The 19,990-nt window shown below is 38.7% G+C and overlaps 1 protein-coding gene across 2 annotated transcripts in view; it reads left to right on the forward strand.

The window, feature by feature from the left end:
- LOC140150668 (uncharacterized) overlaps positions 1-19,990 on the forward strand; it is a 41,402-nt gene that overhangs the window by 4,656 nt on the left and 16,756 nt on the right. Inside the window, exons 2-7 of one of the 2 annotated variants that reach the window (XM_072172740.1) lie at positions 1,290-1,632; positions 3,025-3,219; positions 6,467-6,571; positions 7,180-7,467; positions 10,202-12,634; positions 14,691-15,146. In XM_072172740.1, the coding sequence (XP_072028841.1) occupies positions 1,290-1,632; positions 3,025-3,219; positions 6,467-6,571; positions 7,180-7,467; positions 10,202-12,634; positions 14,691-15,146 (3,820 nt within the window). The remainder of the gene's footprint in view (positions 1-1,289; positions 1,633-3,024; positions 3,220-6,466; positions 6,572-7,179; positions 7,468-10,201; positions 12,635-14,690; positions 15,147-19,990) is intronic. The other variant, XM_072172741.1, reaches the window with a different exon arrangement.

Consider the following 19,990-nt stretch of genomic DNA (forward strand, 5'->3'; position numbering starts at 1 on the left):
AATTTTTACGCATAATTTGCATGGATTTATTCCACATTTACACCACATTTCACCAATTTAGCTTTTATGGCAAAATTTTTTTGAGTGCTTCGTGAACATTTCTACTGTAAATTTATTCTGTCCTGAAGCCAAAGGTGCTGGATTCATTTGAAAGAATTTTTTCCAATCCCATCCCCTCATTGTCAAAAAGAAATATATGCCACTGTGAATAAGGATATTTTGCTTTTACATCAATCATAAATCTTTTTTTTTTTAAATTAAAACATAATTAATTTAAACATTTATAGTCATACTCTTTTGTGCAATATTTAAAGACAAAAGAACCCAACTCTTTCTAGTTGTCAATTTTTTTATTACAAGTTGATTGTTCTGAAGGGTCATTAGTCCAAAAATCCAATAAACCATAATTCTTACCCAAAACTTCACCCTAACCCTAACCTATCTTTTATAACATCTGTCTTAATCCTAACCCTAAACTTAACACTAACCCTAAACACAACTCTGACTCTAACCTAATTAATGCTAAACCTAACCCTTACATGTAGCTGAGCAGTTTCAATTAAGTTTAATTGCAAGCTGTCACAGTTGAAAAAAAAAAAAGAGAATATTACATGCTACCTTGCCTAGTTCTTTTTGTGTACCGTACATATTATCATCTGTATCAGCCTTTGGAGTGCATGGTACAAATAAATCATTGTATCGAAGTACCTGGATGACTGCAATATTAACAAAAATATTGTATGCATGCACAGATAATGTGTGCACACATTCCTTTCACTGATCGGTTTTATACTTGCACTGAGTCCAGGTCAAAGTCAAATATAATTTATTTTTAGAGTCAGTCTGATAATATTAAATAATAATTAATAAAATACTTATTTTCGTGTGAAAGAAGAATATTGCACTCATCCTTGACTCATGCAATGTTTTTTCTATATCATGTAATGTAATTTGTCGTTGGGCAGGAAAAACATCCTATGTGCCTGTGGCCCCTAAACATGTTTAAAACAAAACTGCCAACAGGTTACATAGGAGGTTTTGCTTTCAACATGTTCAGGGACCAATGACACAGGTTTTTCCTGCCCAACGTATGTTCTTGTATTGCACTCAAAGCCATTCAGTATTAAAAATATTGTTCCATTCGGCGAAGAAAAAAACCTGTTTCACATGTATGACACGCACGCATACTATGATACTTTATGCGCGACATGGCTGCACTGTTAAAAAGCAAGGAAGAAACTGGTCTAAACTAATGTATTTTTTTTACTGTCTTTGTTCACTTTTCCCAGGATGAAGTCAGTGCTTCTCGTCTTCTTAACTCTAGTGGCGCTGTGTCACAGTAAAACCATACCATGGCTCAAAAAACAACCTGCCATGGTGCGCAAGACTGCACCAGAGACCATCCCATGGGTAGAAAAACAACCTGCCATGGTACGCAAGACTGCACCAAAGACTATCCCATGGTTTGAAAAACAACCTGCCATGGTACGCAAGACTGCACCGGAGACTATCCCATGGTTTGAAAAACAACCTGCCATGGTTCACAAGACTGCGCCGGAGTCTGTACCTTGGTTAACAAAGCAACCTGCCATCATGATTGAAGCACAAGATGACATAGTCTGCCCTGACCAGGTTTGGAATATCTGTTTGTGTATTATTCCAGTGTGTCTTTCACTGTTAACATTGTTCGTTTTATGCAAATCCAAGAAAAATGAAGATGGTAAACTCACATTTTAGTTGCCAGTCTGATGAAACTACTAGTGTAGTGGTGAAACGTCACTAAAATGTGAGTTTAACATCTTCATTTTTCTTGGATTTGCATAAAACGAACAATGTTAACAGTTAAATTTAACAATCCAAATGAACTTGTTCAAAGAAAGGAGTGTGTCTTTCAGTTTTATATCCTAAAGTGGGGCAAAGATATCCTTTAAATATCAGTTCGGGGGCACTCATAATTCACAGACGTTTCTGATATCAAATACTTTTGAAGCGTCATGTCACATAACAGTATCATATTTCAGAGACGTCTCATAAATCATGTACGCCCTAGTTTCAAAACCCAGTCACAAACGATATTAGTAATTTTGGTGAACGTGCCGGCGCAGTGGGAATAATTTTGTGAGTAGGCCTTATCAGGGTTGTACAATGTACAATGTAGCTAGTCCAAGTTGAGTGCCTGCTAATTTTACTATCCAATTCATGAATTAGAGCGCAGACTCGGGTACTCTTGGGATTTTTTTACTTCAAAGCATTTGATTTTGGCCATTGCAATCTAAGTGTGTTCTGGGACCATTTGTCAGAATCTGCACAGATAGATATAATTTTTGCACAGGTAGATATTTGTTAAACATAGGAAAGCTTATTCTAATACACTCAGCTTTGTTCCGATGTGCTGCATCGAGTGCCCAGCTGTCAAACAAAGCTGGACGTATGTGATATCACAGACTCCCAGTATGTGAAATCACTGACCAGTCTTTGAAACCAGAGACGTCCATGAATTACGAGTGCCCCCGAACTGATATGCATGTCTTTCTGTAAAATTGGGGTATTCAAGTTTAAATCTATACACACTCTATGGAAGGCGCGACCTGGATCTCCAACTCAAATTGAATCCCCAACTCAATGGACTGCCTGTCTATGTGGGTGTCTAAAAGTGGTTTTCCAAGTAAAGTGTTGGATGCGTGCCGTTAGAACAATAGGCCTATAAAATAAACGCTGTGTCAGACAAAAGTCTGTCTCTCTATCGCTATCTCTGGGTTTCTGCATGTCTGTATATGCTTGTCTGTATCTCTATGTCTGTCTGTGTGTCTGCACGGTCTGCCTGTCTTACTCTGTATGTCTGCCTGCCTCTCAATCTGCTCTCCATGTGTATCGGGTGGTGTCTGTCTGTCTGTCTTACTCTGTATCTGTCTCTCTTTCTGAATGTATGTATGTCTCCCTTTAAATTTCCTCTCCTAATTCAAAAATTAAATCAACCATTCTTTACAAACAAACAAGATCACTTTATATTCTCTTCACCACCAGATTTCATCATGCCCAGCAAGTACAACCTGCTGCCTTATGAAAGATGGCTTCTATGGCTGTTGTCCATCAGAAAACGCTGTCTGCTGTGATGATCAGAAGCACTGCTGCCCATCAGGCTACAAGTGCAATCCGGCAACGTATGAATGCTTTGAGGAAAACTGGAGTTTTGAGGCTATGGTTCAAATCCCAGCCAAGGTAAGTTGGATAGTTTTTATCCTTGAAGTTGACAGGGTCATGTTGTGTGAAAGTTATTGCCAGGAATTGTCAGTGGCGTAGCATCATAGGGGCACAGGGGAGGCACATGACTCCCTATAGAAATATAGGAAATCCCCACAGGAAAATTGCCTAAAAAATGGCTTGTGCCCCCCAATTAGCACTGTTGCCCACCAATCAGCGCTGGTGATCCCCAATAGGATGATTCACGCTAAGCCATTGGGATCTTGTTTGTTTATCCAGGTTGGTCCGCGAGGGACACATGCTAATGTTATTTTTAAAGCAACATAAATGCTTCAGAAAAGCACTATGATTTTTAGGCGATGGTCTACTTCCCAACCCAGGAAATGGATAATTAGAGAAGAAAAGATGAATAATTTTGGTTGTAGTACTGCATAATGCAATAAAGGATGGGCTTGTCAAATGATTTGAAACTAGGGGTCTATCAGTGTAGAAATTTTCAGAAAAAAAGGGATCATTCTGTGTTGGCAATGTCAGAAATGGGGTGATTTTGTATGTGTGCGCCCAAAATTTCACATCATTGATAATCAAAAATAGCTTTTTACCCAATTTTACAGTACAAAATAGGCAAAACTCGTTCATTTTGCTGGCAATGCACGCATAGCACGTTAAAATTTCAATTTTGAGGACTAATTGTTCAAAAAAGGGGTCATTCAGTGTAGACTTCTGAAAAAACAGGGTCATTGGGTGTAGGATTTGCCAAAAATACCGGGGTCTTTTTATGGGCACATGACGTATCTCAATATATGGGAGTACTCCCTCCGGGACATTAGTACATGATATGAATTATCCACTAGCACAACACACACACTTTATAGTTATACATGCAACTACATGTACAATGTATGTGGACAATGACCATTCATTCATTTATTCATTCATTTATTTTCCCCTCATCATATAAATATAGTATGCATAAAATCACAGGAAAGGCGAAAGGGAGGTCTGAAAGTCTGTAAATTCATAATTTGACATCACATGGCAGCAGATTGTCAGTCCAATGAATAATTAACAACAAGCTGCCATATCCTAATATGAATTAACCTATATCATATGAAATTAAAATAGATAAAATTCTGACTAATTAGCAATAGAAACCCATACAAAGTACTTAATTTTGAAACTGGACTTTTTTCTATGCATCTAACTCATTATAGATCCGATGTTAATTTATCATCTGTTACTTAGTGTTAGCTCTTGATGCAGCTGACATGTGTTATCAGTATGTGGTAACAATTAGGGCTCAACCGATTGCCGGATCGGATATCGTATTGGCCCAATATTTGCAATATCGGTATCTGATCGATAAAAATTTAAAAGAAAATTTATAAGTATTCGGCGACTTTAGAGAACCTTTGCACCTATTCTGAAGTACTAGGATCATTCACAGGTAATTTGGAAAAAAAAAAAAAAAATACAGTTTGTTATCCACAAACCACAAACTAATGTCTACCTCTTCATCTAGCACATATTATAAATGCATGGAAAACCAATGCATGTGATAGATGAAGAGGTAAACATTAGTTTGGATTGCATATTAAGGATAACAAACTTTTTTTTCCAAATTAACTGTGAATTATGCTAATGATCTTAGCACTTCTGAATAGGTCCAGTGGTTCTCCAAAGTCACCGAAAACTTTGAAAAGAAATTTCAAAAAAATTAATTTTGTACCAATATCGGATCGGATATTGGCTGATATTATAAAATTGATATCGAATCGGTAGACAAATGCCATATCGGTTGAGCCCTAGTAACAATGTGCTATTCCCGTTGAAATACATACACCCCATATGGAAGACATGACCTTAATCTCCCACACAGGGCATGTGAATTTCAAATGGATTACATAAATGGGTGACTCCATTTTGAAATCTTACACCCCTTGTGTGTGGGAGATTAAGGCTATGCCTTTCATACGGGGTGTATGGATTTCACATGGAATAACCTGATGAAAGGGAAAGGTAAATAGAAACAAATAGTAAATGAGAGTGTTGCTTTTATCAATGTCCTGATTTGCTTTTGTGGGTGGTATGAGCTATAAGCTGTAGATTAAAAAGGTTGCGAGATAAGCATTGTACAATGTATAACCTATGATCATCCAATATATTGAAAACTGTTTCCTTGTTTTGCAAAACTCAATTTATTCCAAGTAACTTCTTTGTCCAAGGTTACAGAACTTTGAAACAATATTCGATCGTAATCCTTATAAGAGATAAGTTTTACAGAAACAGATCCAAAGATTAGTCTTTTCTCCATGCTTTTGAATAGGTACTTGCATACACATATAGACTATGCAAAAGACAAGTGCATGGTAAGACCAATCAATAATGATTTATGGGTTCTGAGTAAATTATGTTAATTAGTGTTTTTGCTACATCCCCAGTTATAGGTCCCAATACAGGATTATCAATATATAAGCAACATACCAAATTGTTTCAAGCCCATACAATTGTAATAATAAGCGCATAGCCAATGTGTGCTCCTCCAGTTAGCTTGTTTGATGATTTTTTTTTCACAAAATTTGAAAATATTAACCAATTTTTATACCAAAATTGATTTCAGACAGGGGAGGGGCACCAATTTATACAAGAGGCCTACAAATGTATAAATGAGAGCCATATTTGCAGCACATCATCCTCATATGTGACACAATCAAGGGAAATGAGTCGGATGTCGCTAATGATTTTGAGATATTGGCAAAGAAAGTGTTAAAATTCTTTTGTTGTATGTTGTTTTCAGGGATTGATAAATTGATGTAACTTCACTAAGAAATGTCGTATCAACATGAGGTTTTCAGTTTCTGAAAGCTCTAAATGTCCTCTTTAGAAACATGTGTAAAACTCATTTTTGACCAAGGCTGACATGTGACTCATTCCCCTAATTGATCATGTCACATATGTGCATTTTAATTACTAAGTACCCACACTACCCAGGGTGAAAACAGATTGTTTGTCACCTGATATGTAATTCAGGTATAATTATTAGGTCATGTTTAATTTTTCTCCTTCATTACAGATTCTTTTCCCATTTTCCCATTGACTTTTTCTTCCTGGATCTTTTTTTCTGGTTGAACATTTAAGACGGTTCCATCAAATCACTTGACCCCCCCCCCCCACACCAATATACGGGGGTGATTTGTAACCTGACAATTAAGTCAATGCCTCATTACAAAACTTATAATAATCTTTCTTCTGTGCTTTCTTATAGAAATCCAACTTTGTGCTATGTCCAGGAAATACAGCTAAATGTCCAGTGGGAAGCACATGTTGCATGATGGGTAATAATCAATATGGCTGCTGTCCAACACCAAATGTAAGTGTATAAACTTTGGTATAGAAGTAGAATTTCTGTTTGGTGATGATGGTACTTTTTTCTTCTTTTTTGAAACACTAGCCAGTTGGGATGTGTATGCTACATAGGAATGGTTATTAGCAGGATTCCTGTGTGAATCATTTAAACAAATTATTTGTTCATATTGATAAGCAATGAACTTTCCACATAAATGATGAAAAGTCATGGGTATGGCAGATGTCTCAGTCATGTGCTTTTGACTAAATTTTTGACAGTAAGTAGCGGCATGGGCAAGTAGCCCAATTGTGCCGCAAAGGCACGGTATTGGCACCACTGATGTCAGACAGGAGTGGTGTCTTGTGTTATACAAGTGCTCCAACATTTTTTTAAAACCTAACTTTAAAATACCCTAAAAATGTGTGTTTTGCACAACCAGTGTGGTAATTGTAAAAATTCTTGTGGGGTGACCAAGTATTATACACATACAGGTGATGCATCAGGGTCAGAGGGCCCAAAGACAAAATATTACTGGTGGGCATCATGTTTGTCTTGTGTTATAGTCATGATTGTGCGCAAAGGTGAGTGGATGGTGACGTAGAATCTTTAAAGACATTGCTCTTCTTCCCCAGGCTGAATGCTGCGCAGACGGCAAGCACTGCTGTGCAGTAGGCTATACCTGCAACAAGAAGTCCAAACGGTGCATCGGAACAGGCATACTACGTCTCGCACAGATCTCGGATGCGGGTCCTCTTCAGAAGAAAAGCAAACCCAAGGGGGAGCCCTATTGCAATCTAGAAGATGCAGAGTCTATTAGCGCTCCTTTGGGTTCAGTGTGCAGTACATGGCGTCAGTGTCTAAGGAATTCTACATGTTGTCGAAATAGACAAGGTGGTTGGGGTTGCTGTCCTATGCCTAACGTAAGCTGGTATCTGTGGATGCACTGCATGCTTTCTGCTGTGATTTTTAGTGTTTGAAGTGATCATAAAGTTATGTGCATGGTTATGTCCATATTAATATACTTTTGATAGTATCAAAGTCGTTGTTGTCATGTGGAGTGTTTAATAGTATTTTAATACCAGAGTGAACTAACTATACTAATTTTAGGTTTGAATTGTGTGCTATTATGATTGACTAATCATAAATGATCACAATTTTGTTTCATTATTACTAACATATTAATGTGCATGATACTGTTGAGTCTTTGATGTCAACTTTGTGTTGAATTGTCATCAACATGTGAGGTGGACAAGATGGATATTTACAGAATCTCAACTTGTTGATGTGTACCACAGGGATGTCACCTAAGGTCTTTGCCTTTGTGGGAGAGGTCCTGGGTTCAACTCCCTGCAGGACCAAAAATATCTTATCCGCTTTCCCTGTGGCTCATCTGGTAAATGTGGGGCAGATGACACATGACCTTGTTACAATTGGTTCCGATCAGGGTAATAAGCCCGATTGTTGGCAACCAGTGTCCGAAATAAGAAAAATATGGAGGTTGTCCCGAGGACAACTAAAGCATAAATTCTGCTTGTCCTCAAAACATTTTGGTTGTCCCTTAAATTTGTCATATTTTTGAGTGCAAAAAATCAAATTTGTTTGATGCCTTTTGCTTTGGAAAATCCGTAGCCACAAATTGGTAAACCTGTGCAAGCTTCAAAATTTGCCATTCTGATCATGTAGATCTCAAGCACTGGCACCATTGGGTAACTCAGTGAAATGGTTAACTAAAAATATCCAGAACTGGACATGCTGATCAAGTGGACATCAAAGCATAATACTATGTGCTAGCAGTGGTCCAGAGATTTCAAAATTACAATCAAACATGACAAGTCAAAACTTAATGTCAAGTTTTATTTATTTATTTATATTTTATAAATCATGATTTTAGAGGTAAAATATAGTGGTTGTCCAGGGGATATTAAAGTACATAGCTCAATATGGTTGTCCTTGTCCCCAGTAATTTTTGGACAAGAGGACAAGAGGATAAGTGCTTATTTCGAACACTGTTGGCAACACTTACTTGCCTGTCCTGTGAAAATGCTTCAACCAGCTACCCCCTTCACCAGGTCACTTGTGCCTGGCCGACGTTTCGTCAGCGTTATCTTCTAGATTTCAGCCGTTAATGCCTAGATATGATTGACATTAAAAAATCTGAAAGGATAACATTTAAACTGGCCTCAAAAAGAAACTTATAATTTTTCACACGGTCATATCTTAAAATGCTCTCCATAAAAATAAACAAAAATTGCACACAGGATTACTTCAATACTCTACTCTAAACACATGTCAGTAACCAAGCACTTGTCCAACTGACACAACAGTAAAATGCACTGACACAGAACAGCTGCCTGGACCAAATTCACAGGCGAATAATTGGAACCAACAAAAGAAATCTGTTGGGATGTGACTTTTGGTCCAGGAAGGTGTTCCATGTCAGTGCATTTTGCTGTTGTGTCAGTTGGACAACTGCTTGGTTACTGACAAGTGTTTAGAGTAGAGTATTAAAGTAATCCTGTGTGTACATGGAACACCTTCCTGAACCAAAAATCACAACCCAACAAAAGAAATCTGTTGGGATGTGACTTTTGGTCCAGGAAGGTGTTCCATGTCAGTGCATTTTGCTGTTGTGTCAGTTGGACAAGTGCTTGGTTACTGACATGTGTTTAGAGTAGAGTATTGAAGTAATCCTGTGCACAATTTTGTTCATTTTTATGGAGAGGATTTTAAGATATGACCTTGTGAAAAATTATAAGTTTCTTTTTGTGGCCAGTTTAGTTTGATGTTCAATATGTGAAAGTGTCCATTCCTAGTACCTGCATGACTTAAGGTCCGTTCATACTACTGTCGCATTTGCGATGCGTTGCTTTGCGATGCCGATATATCGATTACTTTTTGCCGCAACTCAACGCAACTCGTCGCATTTCCAAGTTAAAATGTATTTAACTTTATTGCGATATCGCAATGAAGTACTTGCAGTACGATGCAGTGCGACAACGCACCGCATCGCAAAGCAACGCATCGCAAATGCGGTGGTAGTATGAACGGACCTTTACTCTTTGACTAGCTGCACATGATGAGTTGTTCCCTTGCTCGTCTCAGAGTCAATTTCTTCCCCAAACTTGTCTGTTGTTGGGATCTCTTGTTGGGTTGAATTGTAGGCACATTTCAACCACTCAGCCCCTTGTAATCAACCTCCTCTTCTCCCCCATGTCTGCATATTCTATATAAAATCCAAATATTCATAGTCCATCCACCAGAACAGTCTGTCTCATCTTCATTGTACTCCCTTCCAGGCTGGCTTAAGAGCCAGCCATGTGTGACCTTTTGACTCAGTGGCCTTACATGACCTTTTGAATATATATCTGTAAACTCTGTAACTTGGTAACCAAATGTCCGATTTTGAGAGGGTTTGCATCAAAATGTAGCATTAATTCGTAAACTGCCAGAAAATGATGCAAAAAACTTCTAATTGAAAATTGCCGACTCATTCCCCACATGTATAGGATTTATAATTGTATTGAAATATTTTTGGCAGGTACTAATTTTAATGACAGCAGACGTATGTTGATGCTCACAAATGCATCCTTTTAATATTGCCAATTGCATTTTGTGTATTCACATTTTTTTCAACATTTTTTTTATCTCTACCAGGCTGTGTGTTGTGCAGATAGGGTCCACTGCTGTCCACATAATAAAATCTGCAATGCTAGTACCAGCGAGTGTATGCCACGAAATGCCAATCACCGCAACCAACAATTAAAGTTCACATCAATAGAGGCGGACAACCATGCTCCATCAAATATAGTTTGTCCTGGTGGACAATCCTCATGTCCAGATGGAACCACCTGTTGTCCGTTAGGGTCTGGTAAATACGGGTGCTGTCCGTATAAAGAGGCTGTTTGTTGTTCAGATGAGGAGCATTGTTGCCCAAAAGGCTACACATGTAATTTAGAAGCAGGAACTTGCAGCAAATCTGATGATCAGATGGAGTTTCTTGCAGTAGAAGAATCAGTCACTGATGTTGTTTGTCCAGATGGTGCATCTAAGTGTGCAGATGGTACTACATGTTGTAAAACAGCAAGTGGTCAATATGGATGTTGTCCACTTCCGAATGCGGTATGTTGCAGCGACGGTAGTCATTGTTGTCCAAGTGGGTATACATGCAATGTGAAGGAAGGTACATGCACCGAATCAGGTAATCAGATAGGGTTTCTTGCAGTAGAAGAACCAGTCGCTACTGTTGTTTGTCCAGATGGTACATCACAGTGTCCAGATGGTTCCACATGTTGTAAGATGGCAAGCGGTCAGTATGGATGTTGTCCGCTTCCAAAAGCGGTATGTTGCAGCGACAACACTCACTGTTGTCCAAGTGGGTATACGTGTGATGTGACGGCAGGTACATGCAAAGAAGCAGATAATCAGATCAGTCTTCATGTATTAGAAGAAACAGTCACAAATGTTGTTTGTCCAGATGGTACATCACAGTGTCCAGATGGTTCCACATGTTGTAAGATGGCAAGCGGTCAGTATGGATGTTGTCCGCTTCCAAAAGCGGTATGTTGCAGCGACAACACTCACTGTTGTCCAAGTGGGTATACGTGTGATGTGACGGCAGGTACATGCAAAGAAGCAGATAATCAGATCTTTCTTCTTGTAGTAGAAGAACCAGTCGCTACTGTTGTTTGTCCAGATGGTACATCACAGTGTCCAGATGGTTCCACATGTTGTAAGATGGCAAGCGGTCAGTATGGATGTTGTCCACTTCCAAAGGCTGTATGTTGCAGCGACGGTAGTCATTGTTGTCCAAGTGGGTATACGTGTGATGTGACGGCAGGTACATGCAAAGAAGCAGATAATCAGATCAGTCTTCAAATATTAGAAGAAACAGTCACAAATGTTGTTTGTCCAGATGGTACATCACAGTGTCCAGATGGTTCCACATGTTGTAAGTTGGCAAGCGGTCAATATGATTGTTGTCCGCTTCCAAAAGCTGTATGTTGCAGCGACGGTAGTCATTGTTGTCCAAGTGGGTATACGTGTGATGTGACGGCAGGTACATGCAAAGAAGCAGATAATCAGATCAGTCTTCATATATTAGAAGAAACAGTCACAAATGTTGTTTGTCCAGATGGTACATCACAGTGTCCAGATGGTTCCACATGTTGTAAGATGGCAAGCGGTCAGTACGGATGTTGTCCGCTTCCAAAAGCGGTATGTTGCAGCGACAACACTCACTGTTGTCCAAGTGGGTATACGTGTGATGTGGCGGAAGGTACATGCAAAGAAGCAGATAATCAGATCAGTCTTCATGTATTAGAAGAAACAGTCACAAATGTTGTTTGTCCAGATGGTACATCACAGTGTCCAGATGGTTCCACATGTTGTAAGATGGCAAGCGGTCAGTATGGATGTTGTCCGCTTCCAAAAGCGGTATGTTGCAGCGACAACACTCACTGTTGTCCAAGTGGGTATACGTGTGATGTGGCGGAAGGTACATGCAAAGAAGCAGATAATCAGATCAGTCTTCATGTATTAGAAGAAACAGTCACTGATGTTGTTTGTCCAGATGGTGTATCTAAGTGTGCAGATGGTACTACATGTTGTAAGACAGCAAGTGGTCAATATGGATGTTGTCCACTTCCAAAGGCGGTATGTTGTAGCGACGGTAGTCATTGTTGTCCAAGTGGGTATACGTGTGATGTGACGGCAGGTACATGCACCGAACCAGATAATCAGATCAGTCTTCTTACGGTAGAAGGAAAGGTAGGCGATATTGTTTGTCCAGATAAAAAGTCCAAGTGTCCAAAGGGTTCCACATGTTGTTTGACGGCAAGCGGCCAGTACGGATGTTGTCCATTTCCGAATGCAGATTGTTGCAGCGACGGCAGTCATTGTTGTCCCAGCGGCTACAAGTGTGATGTATCTGCAGGTACCTGTACCAAGACTTATGACCAAACTACTGCATTGACTTTACAAGATGTTGTTGGAGATCAAGAAGCATGTGGAGGAGGATACACATGTCCCAAAGATACGACATGCTGCGAGATGCCCACTGCCAAGTGGGGTTGCTGTCCATTCCCTAATGTGAGTAGATCATGTATGGTTTTATAATGGTCATAGTTAAGGGATCTAAAATGAGCGTTTATTGCGTTTCGACAGTATTTTTTGTAGGACATGAGAGCACCTCAGACCTATCGAATTGCATTCTGAATATGAAGCATGTCTTTCTGATATCAAATAATTTTCATTTTTGAAAATCACAATATAATACAAATTTTATGACAAATTATAAAAATTTGATATTTTTCAAATTTTGATATATAACAGTCCTCGGTAAATTATATAAATCTAATGATATATTCTTAAAGTGTATGTAGCAGGAGGAAAAGCCAACGGTCAATTGAAAATTTTGTCCTTTCATATTGAAGATATTTTTTTTCCCAAAAAGACCTATTTTTTTTTTTTTTGTTTTGGGAAAAAAAATCCATATCTTCAATACGAAAGATCAAAATTTTAAATTGATCGTCGGCTTTTCATCCCACCTACATACACTTTAAGTATAAATCATCAGATTTATAACTGGTTTACTTCAAGTACTGTTAAATATCAAAAGTATCAATTTTTAATGATTTGCCATAAAATGTGTATTAAATTGCAAATTTCAAAAATCAAAATTATTTGATATCAGAATGACATTCTTCGTATTCAGAATGCAATTCGATATGTCTGATGTGCTCTGATGTCCCAAAATAAATACTGTCCAAACGTTCATACCCCAGCCCTTAAGAATGAAAGATACATCTTTTTTTGGTCCCCGCAACAATGTGTTGTGTGGGTCGCAGTAAACTCACAGTGGGGCATATTGTTATGTTGAAGATAATGTATGGTTGGTGGTCTGGGTGTCTGTGCGGAAGCAATCTTAATCGCACTCTACAACAGCCAATGAATTTCACAATTTGCTAGGGTGATAGAGTATGATGATCTCTGGTGCTGTATAAGTTTATGTTATATTATTTGCATTTTTATAAATAGTAAAAATCATGCAAACTGTATCAAAATGATTGGTACCCGTCAGTATTTTTTGCATTGATATTGGATGAGCCTGACACATCAAAATTCAATATTAGATGTAAATAGTTTGTACATGTAGATTAATTGTATAACAAGTCATAAACTATACATTCTGGACATTTCTAGGGTATCCAATGCTGCATTTTGCAATAAACATCAAAATTGATGGGTACCAATCATTTTGATACACCCTGCATCAGGGTTATAGCTAGCCCAAGTTGAGTGCCGGGTAATTTTACTATCCAATTAGAGCGCTGGCTCGGGGTACAATCTTTTTAGTGAACACGAGTTATCTGGGAATAAGCTCTGGGGTATCACCCCTAATTTTTTTTTTTTGTTGCTCTTCTTATGATGAAAAAATCATTTACTAAAAAAAAAAATTAATTTAATTTTTTTTATTTTTTTTTTAAATTTTTTTTTTTGTGCCGGGCAGACAGCACCAGTCCCGGTGGGCGGCGGCGGGGCCGCCCGGCGCCGCCCACCGTAGCTATAACCCTGCCCTGCATTATATATAAATTGAAATTCCATTTAGGCGAAAATAAAATTTTTAGAAAAATGGCCTTATCAACTCTAGCGTCTAAAATGCATTGATGAATTGAATTGACATTGGGAAGCTTTATGCACAGTATAATTTTTCTTAGACTATAGATTATAAAAATGATAGTTTGATCAGCTCGTAATAGGTGGGAAATGTTAGGCTTTTACCACTACGCTGAAAAGTAGACCCACATTAAAAGTGCTATTAGTTGTCCTGTCTGGTCTTTATATTTTGTGTGTTTAGAAAGTAGACAAAGTACTAGAATTGATAATTTGTGATGCTTCTGGCGAGATGTCACAAGAACATTCTCAAAATAAAATATTTTGTTATTCATCCGCGATGTTACATGTATATGGCCCGCTGATTACGAGCTGATCAAAGTATACATGTAGATCTCCCTATCCTTTACAAGATCATATTGAATAGTCCAAACAAAGCATCACATATCTTTCATTACATAAAACAAAACCTTAATTCTTTAAGCATTGGCTAACAGTTGGCATATGTATTGTGTTGTGTTTTTCCATACAGGCTGTGTGTTGCAGAGATGGGCAACACTGTTGTCCAACTGGCTACCAATGTGATCTCAGCTCCGAAAGTTGCGTCATGTCAAACGGAAAGAAATTCCTTGCTTTTGGCGAAGTCATCGACGCTTCCGCTAACGTCGTGACGTGTCCCGATCAGTCACAGTGTCAAGATGGGTACACTTGTTGCGAGACAACAACTGCTGGTCAATATGCGTGTTGTCCACTACCAAATGCAGTGTGTTGTTCGGATGGTCTGCATTGCTGCCCCAACGGTAACACATGCGATGTTTCGACAGGTACCTGTCTGGAATCAGCTGGTGATCAGGTTCTTCTTGTAGCTATAAACAGTGGCGAGAATGAAGTGAATAACGTGCAATGTGATGACGAGACGCAGTGCCCAACTGACAACACTTGCTGCAAGATGCCGTCAGGACAATGGGGTTGCTGTCCAATGCCAAAGGTATGTTTCAATTTTTTAAGCCACATACCGTAAAGATTCGCCTAATGGCACACTTGGGCGCCTTTGCCTTGGGGTAAATTCCATGTGCAAATAGAGAGCTTTCTCCCCTGAAATCCCAACAAGAATTAAATGTCCATGCCCTTATTTGCTGGTGGGAATTTACCAGGGTACTTTCAGGTTGTGCCTAAAATTCCTCTTATGTCAAGGGAGCCCAAAGCGCCATTAGGCAAACTTTTACGGTATTTATATAGTGTGAGGACTTTCTTTTCCTGTTGTGTTTATTTATTCTTACAGAACAATACATGACCCTGAAGGGGAAAGGCATTGTGGGGGCAAAATAAAACTAAAACTGCAAGTACATTGATTTTGAACATCACCAAATCTATTAATCATATTGTTACGAATTGGGTTTGGCATTTTGTACAAGTTTCTCACCCTCTGGTTCAGCACCAATGATTTTCAGGAATACTGCCCTCATTTTAAGTTGGAGGGAGATTTAAATTGGGTTGTCAAGAGAGGGCGACAAAATTTAGTTGGGATTTGGCAATCAATTTTAGGAATCAATATTTTGCACCTGGCCGTGTGTCCTGAACTCGCCACCCTTAGCGTTACATGACAAATATTATGAATTTTTACACCAACCGGGTTTCTAATTAGATTATCTCGACAATCATCAACCCTAAACTAGCAAAAGTATACATTTTTGGAAAGCTGAAGGCATAAGCAATTCAAATATATACGTTTCAACTCATTATACAGGGTGTGACATGCAAGTTATACAGGGTGGAATAAAAAAGATTTTGATAAAAAATGGGTCACTCGATGCATTGCTTATTACCAACTTACAGTAATAAACTGGAAGTAAACAACATTCATTTTGTTAGAGGATATGGAGAGCCTACAGACTTTGGAAGAAACCAAAATCACAGCTGTTTGGTAATCTAGGAATATAGGGTGTCCCAAAGTATGTTGGATTTTTTTTTACAATTCAACATATTTTGAACCTAAACATTTTCCCCCTAACCAATACAGAAAAAATATGTCCATATTTAGATTCCTCGTCAAATTTCCTTCAGAAAATCTATACTTTGACTATGATAGGATAAGTAATTAAAATTTTACAGTAACTTTTAGATTTTGAAGACATCTGCATTACTTACTACAGTGTTTAATATGACAACGGGTAGTTTTGTATGGAAAAGTTTGTATTTTGTAGACTAAACCAATCATAAATTATTAAAAACAATTAGTAGAATTGTTTAGCTGTAAGGCCATGAGTGTTTTAGATGCTAATTAGAGTCCAAATCCAATTTACAGCCTTTACAGAAGCAGATTACGCACTAAAAATACCAATCCCATAGAGTTTGTGTGTACCACATCCCCCACCACCACATCCCCCACCACCACATCCCCCACCACCGCCACCCTGCCCATTCTGAATTCTATGAAGCACAGTGTCAGTATTAAAAAGGTGCAAGTATTTCTTTTTACAGGGTTGAAAGTGCATTTTATTTAGCAATAAAATGAGACCACAAGCATGACAATACCTTCTTGCTTGACAGAGATATCATCATTTGTTTTGAGTCGACTTTGGCAAAATGTAACGTCGCCACCTTTTTTGTCTCGCCTGAATGTTCAGGGAGAGACTTAGTAATCACTATGGTGTGTGTGTGGGGGTGTGTGTGTGTGGGGGTGTGGGGGGGCGTGCGTGTGTGCGTGTGTGTGTTCGGAAAAAGCTTGTGAACGCGTTATCTTGAGAACCGTAAGTGCTATGATGATGAAACTTTATAGGGGTAGCATGACCAGAGGGGGTCGACCTGATTAGATTTTGAGCGCAAAATATGGTAATTAAGTACCTAATTTGCATAATTTATGCGTAATAAGCAAAATACCTTGTGAACAGATTATCTGGAGATCCGTATGGGGTACAGTGACGTAACTTGGTGGGGAGTAAGCGTGGCCAGATGTTCTCGACCTGATTAGATTTTCAGCGCAAAATATGCTAATTAAGTACCTAATTTGCATAATTTATGCGTATTTGATGCGTATCAAGCAAAAAAAAAACCTTGTGAACAGCTTATCTGGAGATCCGTATGGGGTACAGTAACGTAACTTGGTGGGGAGTAAGCGTGGCCAGATGTTCTCGACCTGATTAGATTTTCAGCGCAAAATATGCAAATTAAGTACCTAATTTGCATAATTTATGCGTATTTGATGCGTATCAAGCAAAAAACCCTTGTGAACAGCTTATCTGGAGATCCGTATGGGGTACAGTGACGTAACTTGGTGAGGAGTAGCGGGGCCAGAGGTTCTCGACCTGATTAGATTTTGAGCGTAAAATATGGTAATTAAGTACCTAATTTGCATAATATATGCGTAATAAGCAAAATACCTTGTGAACAGATTATCTGGAGATCCGTATGGGGTACAGTGACGTAACTTGGTGGGGAGTTATGTGGCCAGAGGTACTCGACCTGATTAGATTTTCACGAGGTCAAAGGTCACATACAAGGTCAAAGGTCAACTGAGGTCACCAAATCTTTTAATAATTAATTTTCAACTGTGCATCACATATCCCAATAACAGCTTGATCGGTCATGTAATTAAGGAAATATGACGACTTTAATATAGTCGCTTTCTTTGTAAAGTAAAGCAAAGTAGCACTTTCAATGAGTGATAACTCGTAAAGGAAGCATCTTTCCGTTTTGATTTATTTGATGAAATAGTTCTTTGGTATTGCCAAATTTGATTTTTCAGCGCAACATACTTTTTCCAATTTCGTGAGGTCAAAGGTCACATACAAGGTCAAAGGTCAGTGGAGGTCACCAAATCTTTTAATAATTAATTTTCAACTGTGCATCACATATCCCAATAACAGCTTGATCGGTCATGTAATTAAGGAAATATGACGACTTTAAGATAGTCGCTTTCCATGTAAAGTATAGCAAAGTAGCACTTTCAATGAGTGATAACTCGTAAAGGAAGCATCTTTCTGTTTTGATTTATTACTTTGATGAAATAGTTCTGTGGTTTTGCCAAATTTTTGGAAGGTCATTACGGGGTCATCCGAGGTCACTCAGGGGTCATCTGAGGTCAAGTTATTAAAAACTCGTATGGGCATGAAACTTGGTGGGTACAGTCATCATTTAAAGCCAAATTTTTGGAAGGTCATTTTGGGGTCACCAGGGGTCATCTGAGGTCAAATTAGTAAAAACTGTCGTATGGACATGGAACTTGGTGGGTACAGTCAACATTTAAAGCCAAATTTTTGGAAGGTCATTTCGAGGCCACCAGGGGTCATCTGGGGCATGAAACTTAGCACGAGGGTTACAGTCAACATTTAGAGCCAAAATTTTAGAAGGTCATTTCAGGGCCACCAGGGGTCATCTGAGGTCATATTAGTAAAAACTGTTGCATGGGCATGAAACTTGGTGGGTACAGTTACCATCGGCCAGATAATCGTGCCCAGCCGATAACCGCCAAATTCATTTACCTCTCTACCAACAGTTATCGCAAAAGCAGGCGGTCACAAAAGCAGGCGAGACTCGTGGTTCGAGAACCGCCTTGTTTGGTGGCGAGCTCAAGACACACGACCACCTGTTTTTTATCCTTTGTATGCTTGATGGGAGTTCTTAGACAATTTGATTTTTCTCATCAGTCTGAGTTTTGCCAGCTATGCATGCAGATCTAAAGGTAAAGAGTGGTGCATTATTACTTGGGTGATTTTTGGGTATTTGGAGAAATGAATTATTTTTGATATGGGTAAAGCTTTTGCTTTTGAATGTTTGACACAGGTTGTGTTAACATGACTTGTTGCCTGGATTTTGTTTTTCTTGATGGACAAGATTTTTGTGATGAGTTTGTTATTTTTCTTGAGCTGTCGTTGTTCTGGAGATTGCTGATGACGCCACAGCAGTTTCGAACAAGGGTTGTTCTTTGTAGCTAGCCCTAGAACTCTGGCCATAGTATCCGTTTTTACTTCCACTAGGGCCAGAGGCACTTACATTGAAAAATTTGTTGGAGATGCTTGAACGTTCCAGTACAAAAAATCAATGCTTGATCGAACCAATACAAATGTGTGTCAGGTCACTAATTAACATGATAAAACCCACTTGAGAACACACAATCGCCAGTCATTTCTAAAGATGCATTTATACTCAATCGCTTTTGCAGAAATCTGAATCGCACGCATGATCAGTGTACTAAATCGCCATCGTATTTGCCTGCTGAGCATGCGCATGAATCGCTGTTTTTCAAAAGCGACACGTAGGCCTATATTGACACCCTCTGTCGGTCAAGGATTCAGTCTGATGATGAGCCCATGGGTATAAACACAGCTTTACACAATGACTAATTTACATAGGCACAAAAGACCGTGTTCATGTACCGTTACTCAGCCAAACATGGCAGAGTAGGTCCCGGATGACGGTACATGTTCCTATCTCCTCAACGTTATACCTTTCCAACAAGGAAAGAGATACGAAAAGCGAACGTCTATTTGTAGCTGAGAATGAGAAAATTGTATTCTCGGTTTTAAATTTTATTTTTCTAGAGCCGTCGTTGTTCTTGAGATAGCTGATAATTGGCAGCAGTTTCGAGCAATGGTTGTTCTTTGTTGCTGAGAATAAGGAAATTGTATTCTCTGTTTTAAATTTTGTTTTTCTTGAGCTGTTGTTGTTCTGGAGATTGCTGATGACGCCACGTCAGCAGTTTCGAACAATAGCTGTTCGTTGTATCTGGGAATGAAAAAATTGTATTCTCAGTTTTCAAATTGGTTTTCATTCATTTCTCTAGAGACTAAAATTACTCAGGGTGTTGAGTTGGCAAATTTTTGGGGGAAAGTT

The sequence above is a fragment of the Amphiura filiformis genome, chromosome 4, assembly GCF_039555335.1.
Source record: "Amphiura filiformis chromosome 4, Afil_fr2py, whole genome shotgun sequence".
Taxonomy (NCBI): domain Eukaryota; kingdom Metazoa; phylum Echinodermata; class Ophiuroidea; order Amphilepidida; family Amphiuridae; genus Amphiura; species Amphiura filiformis.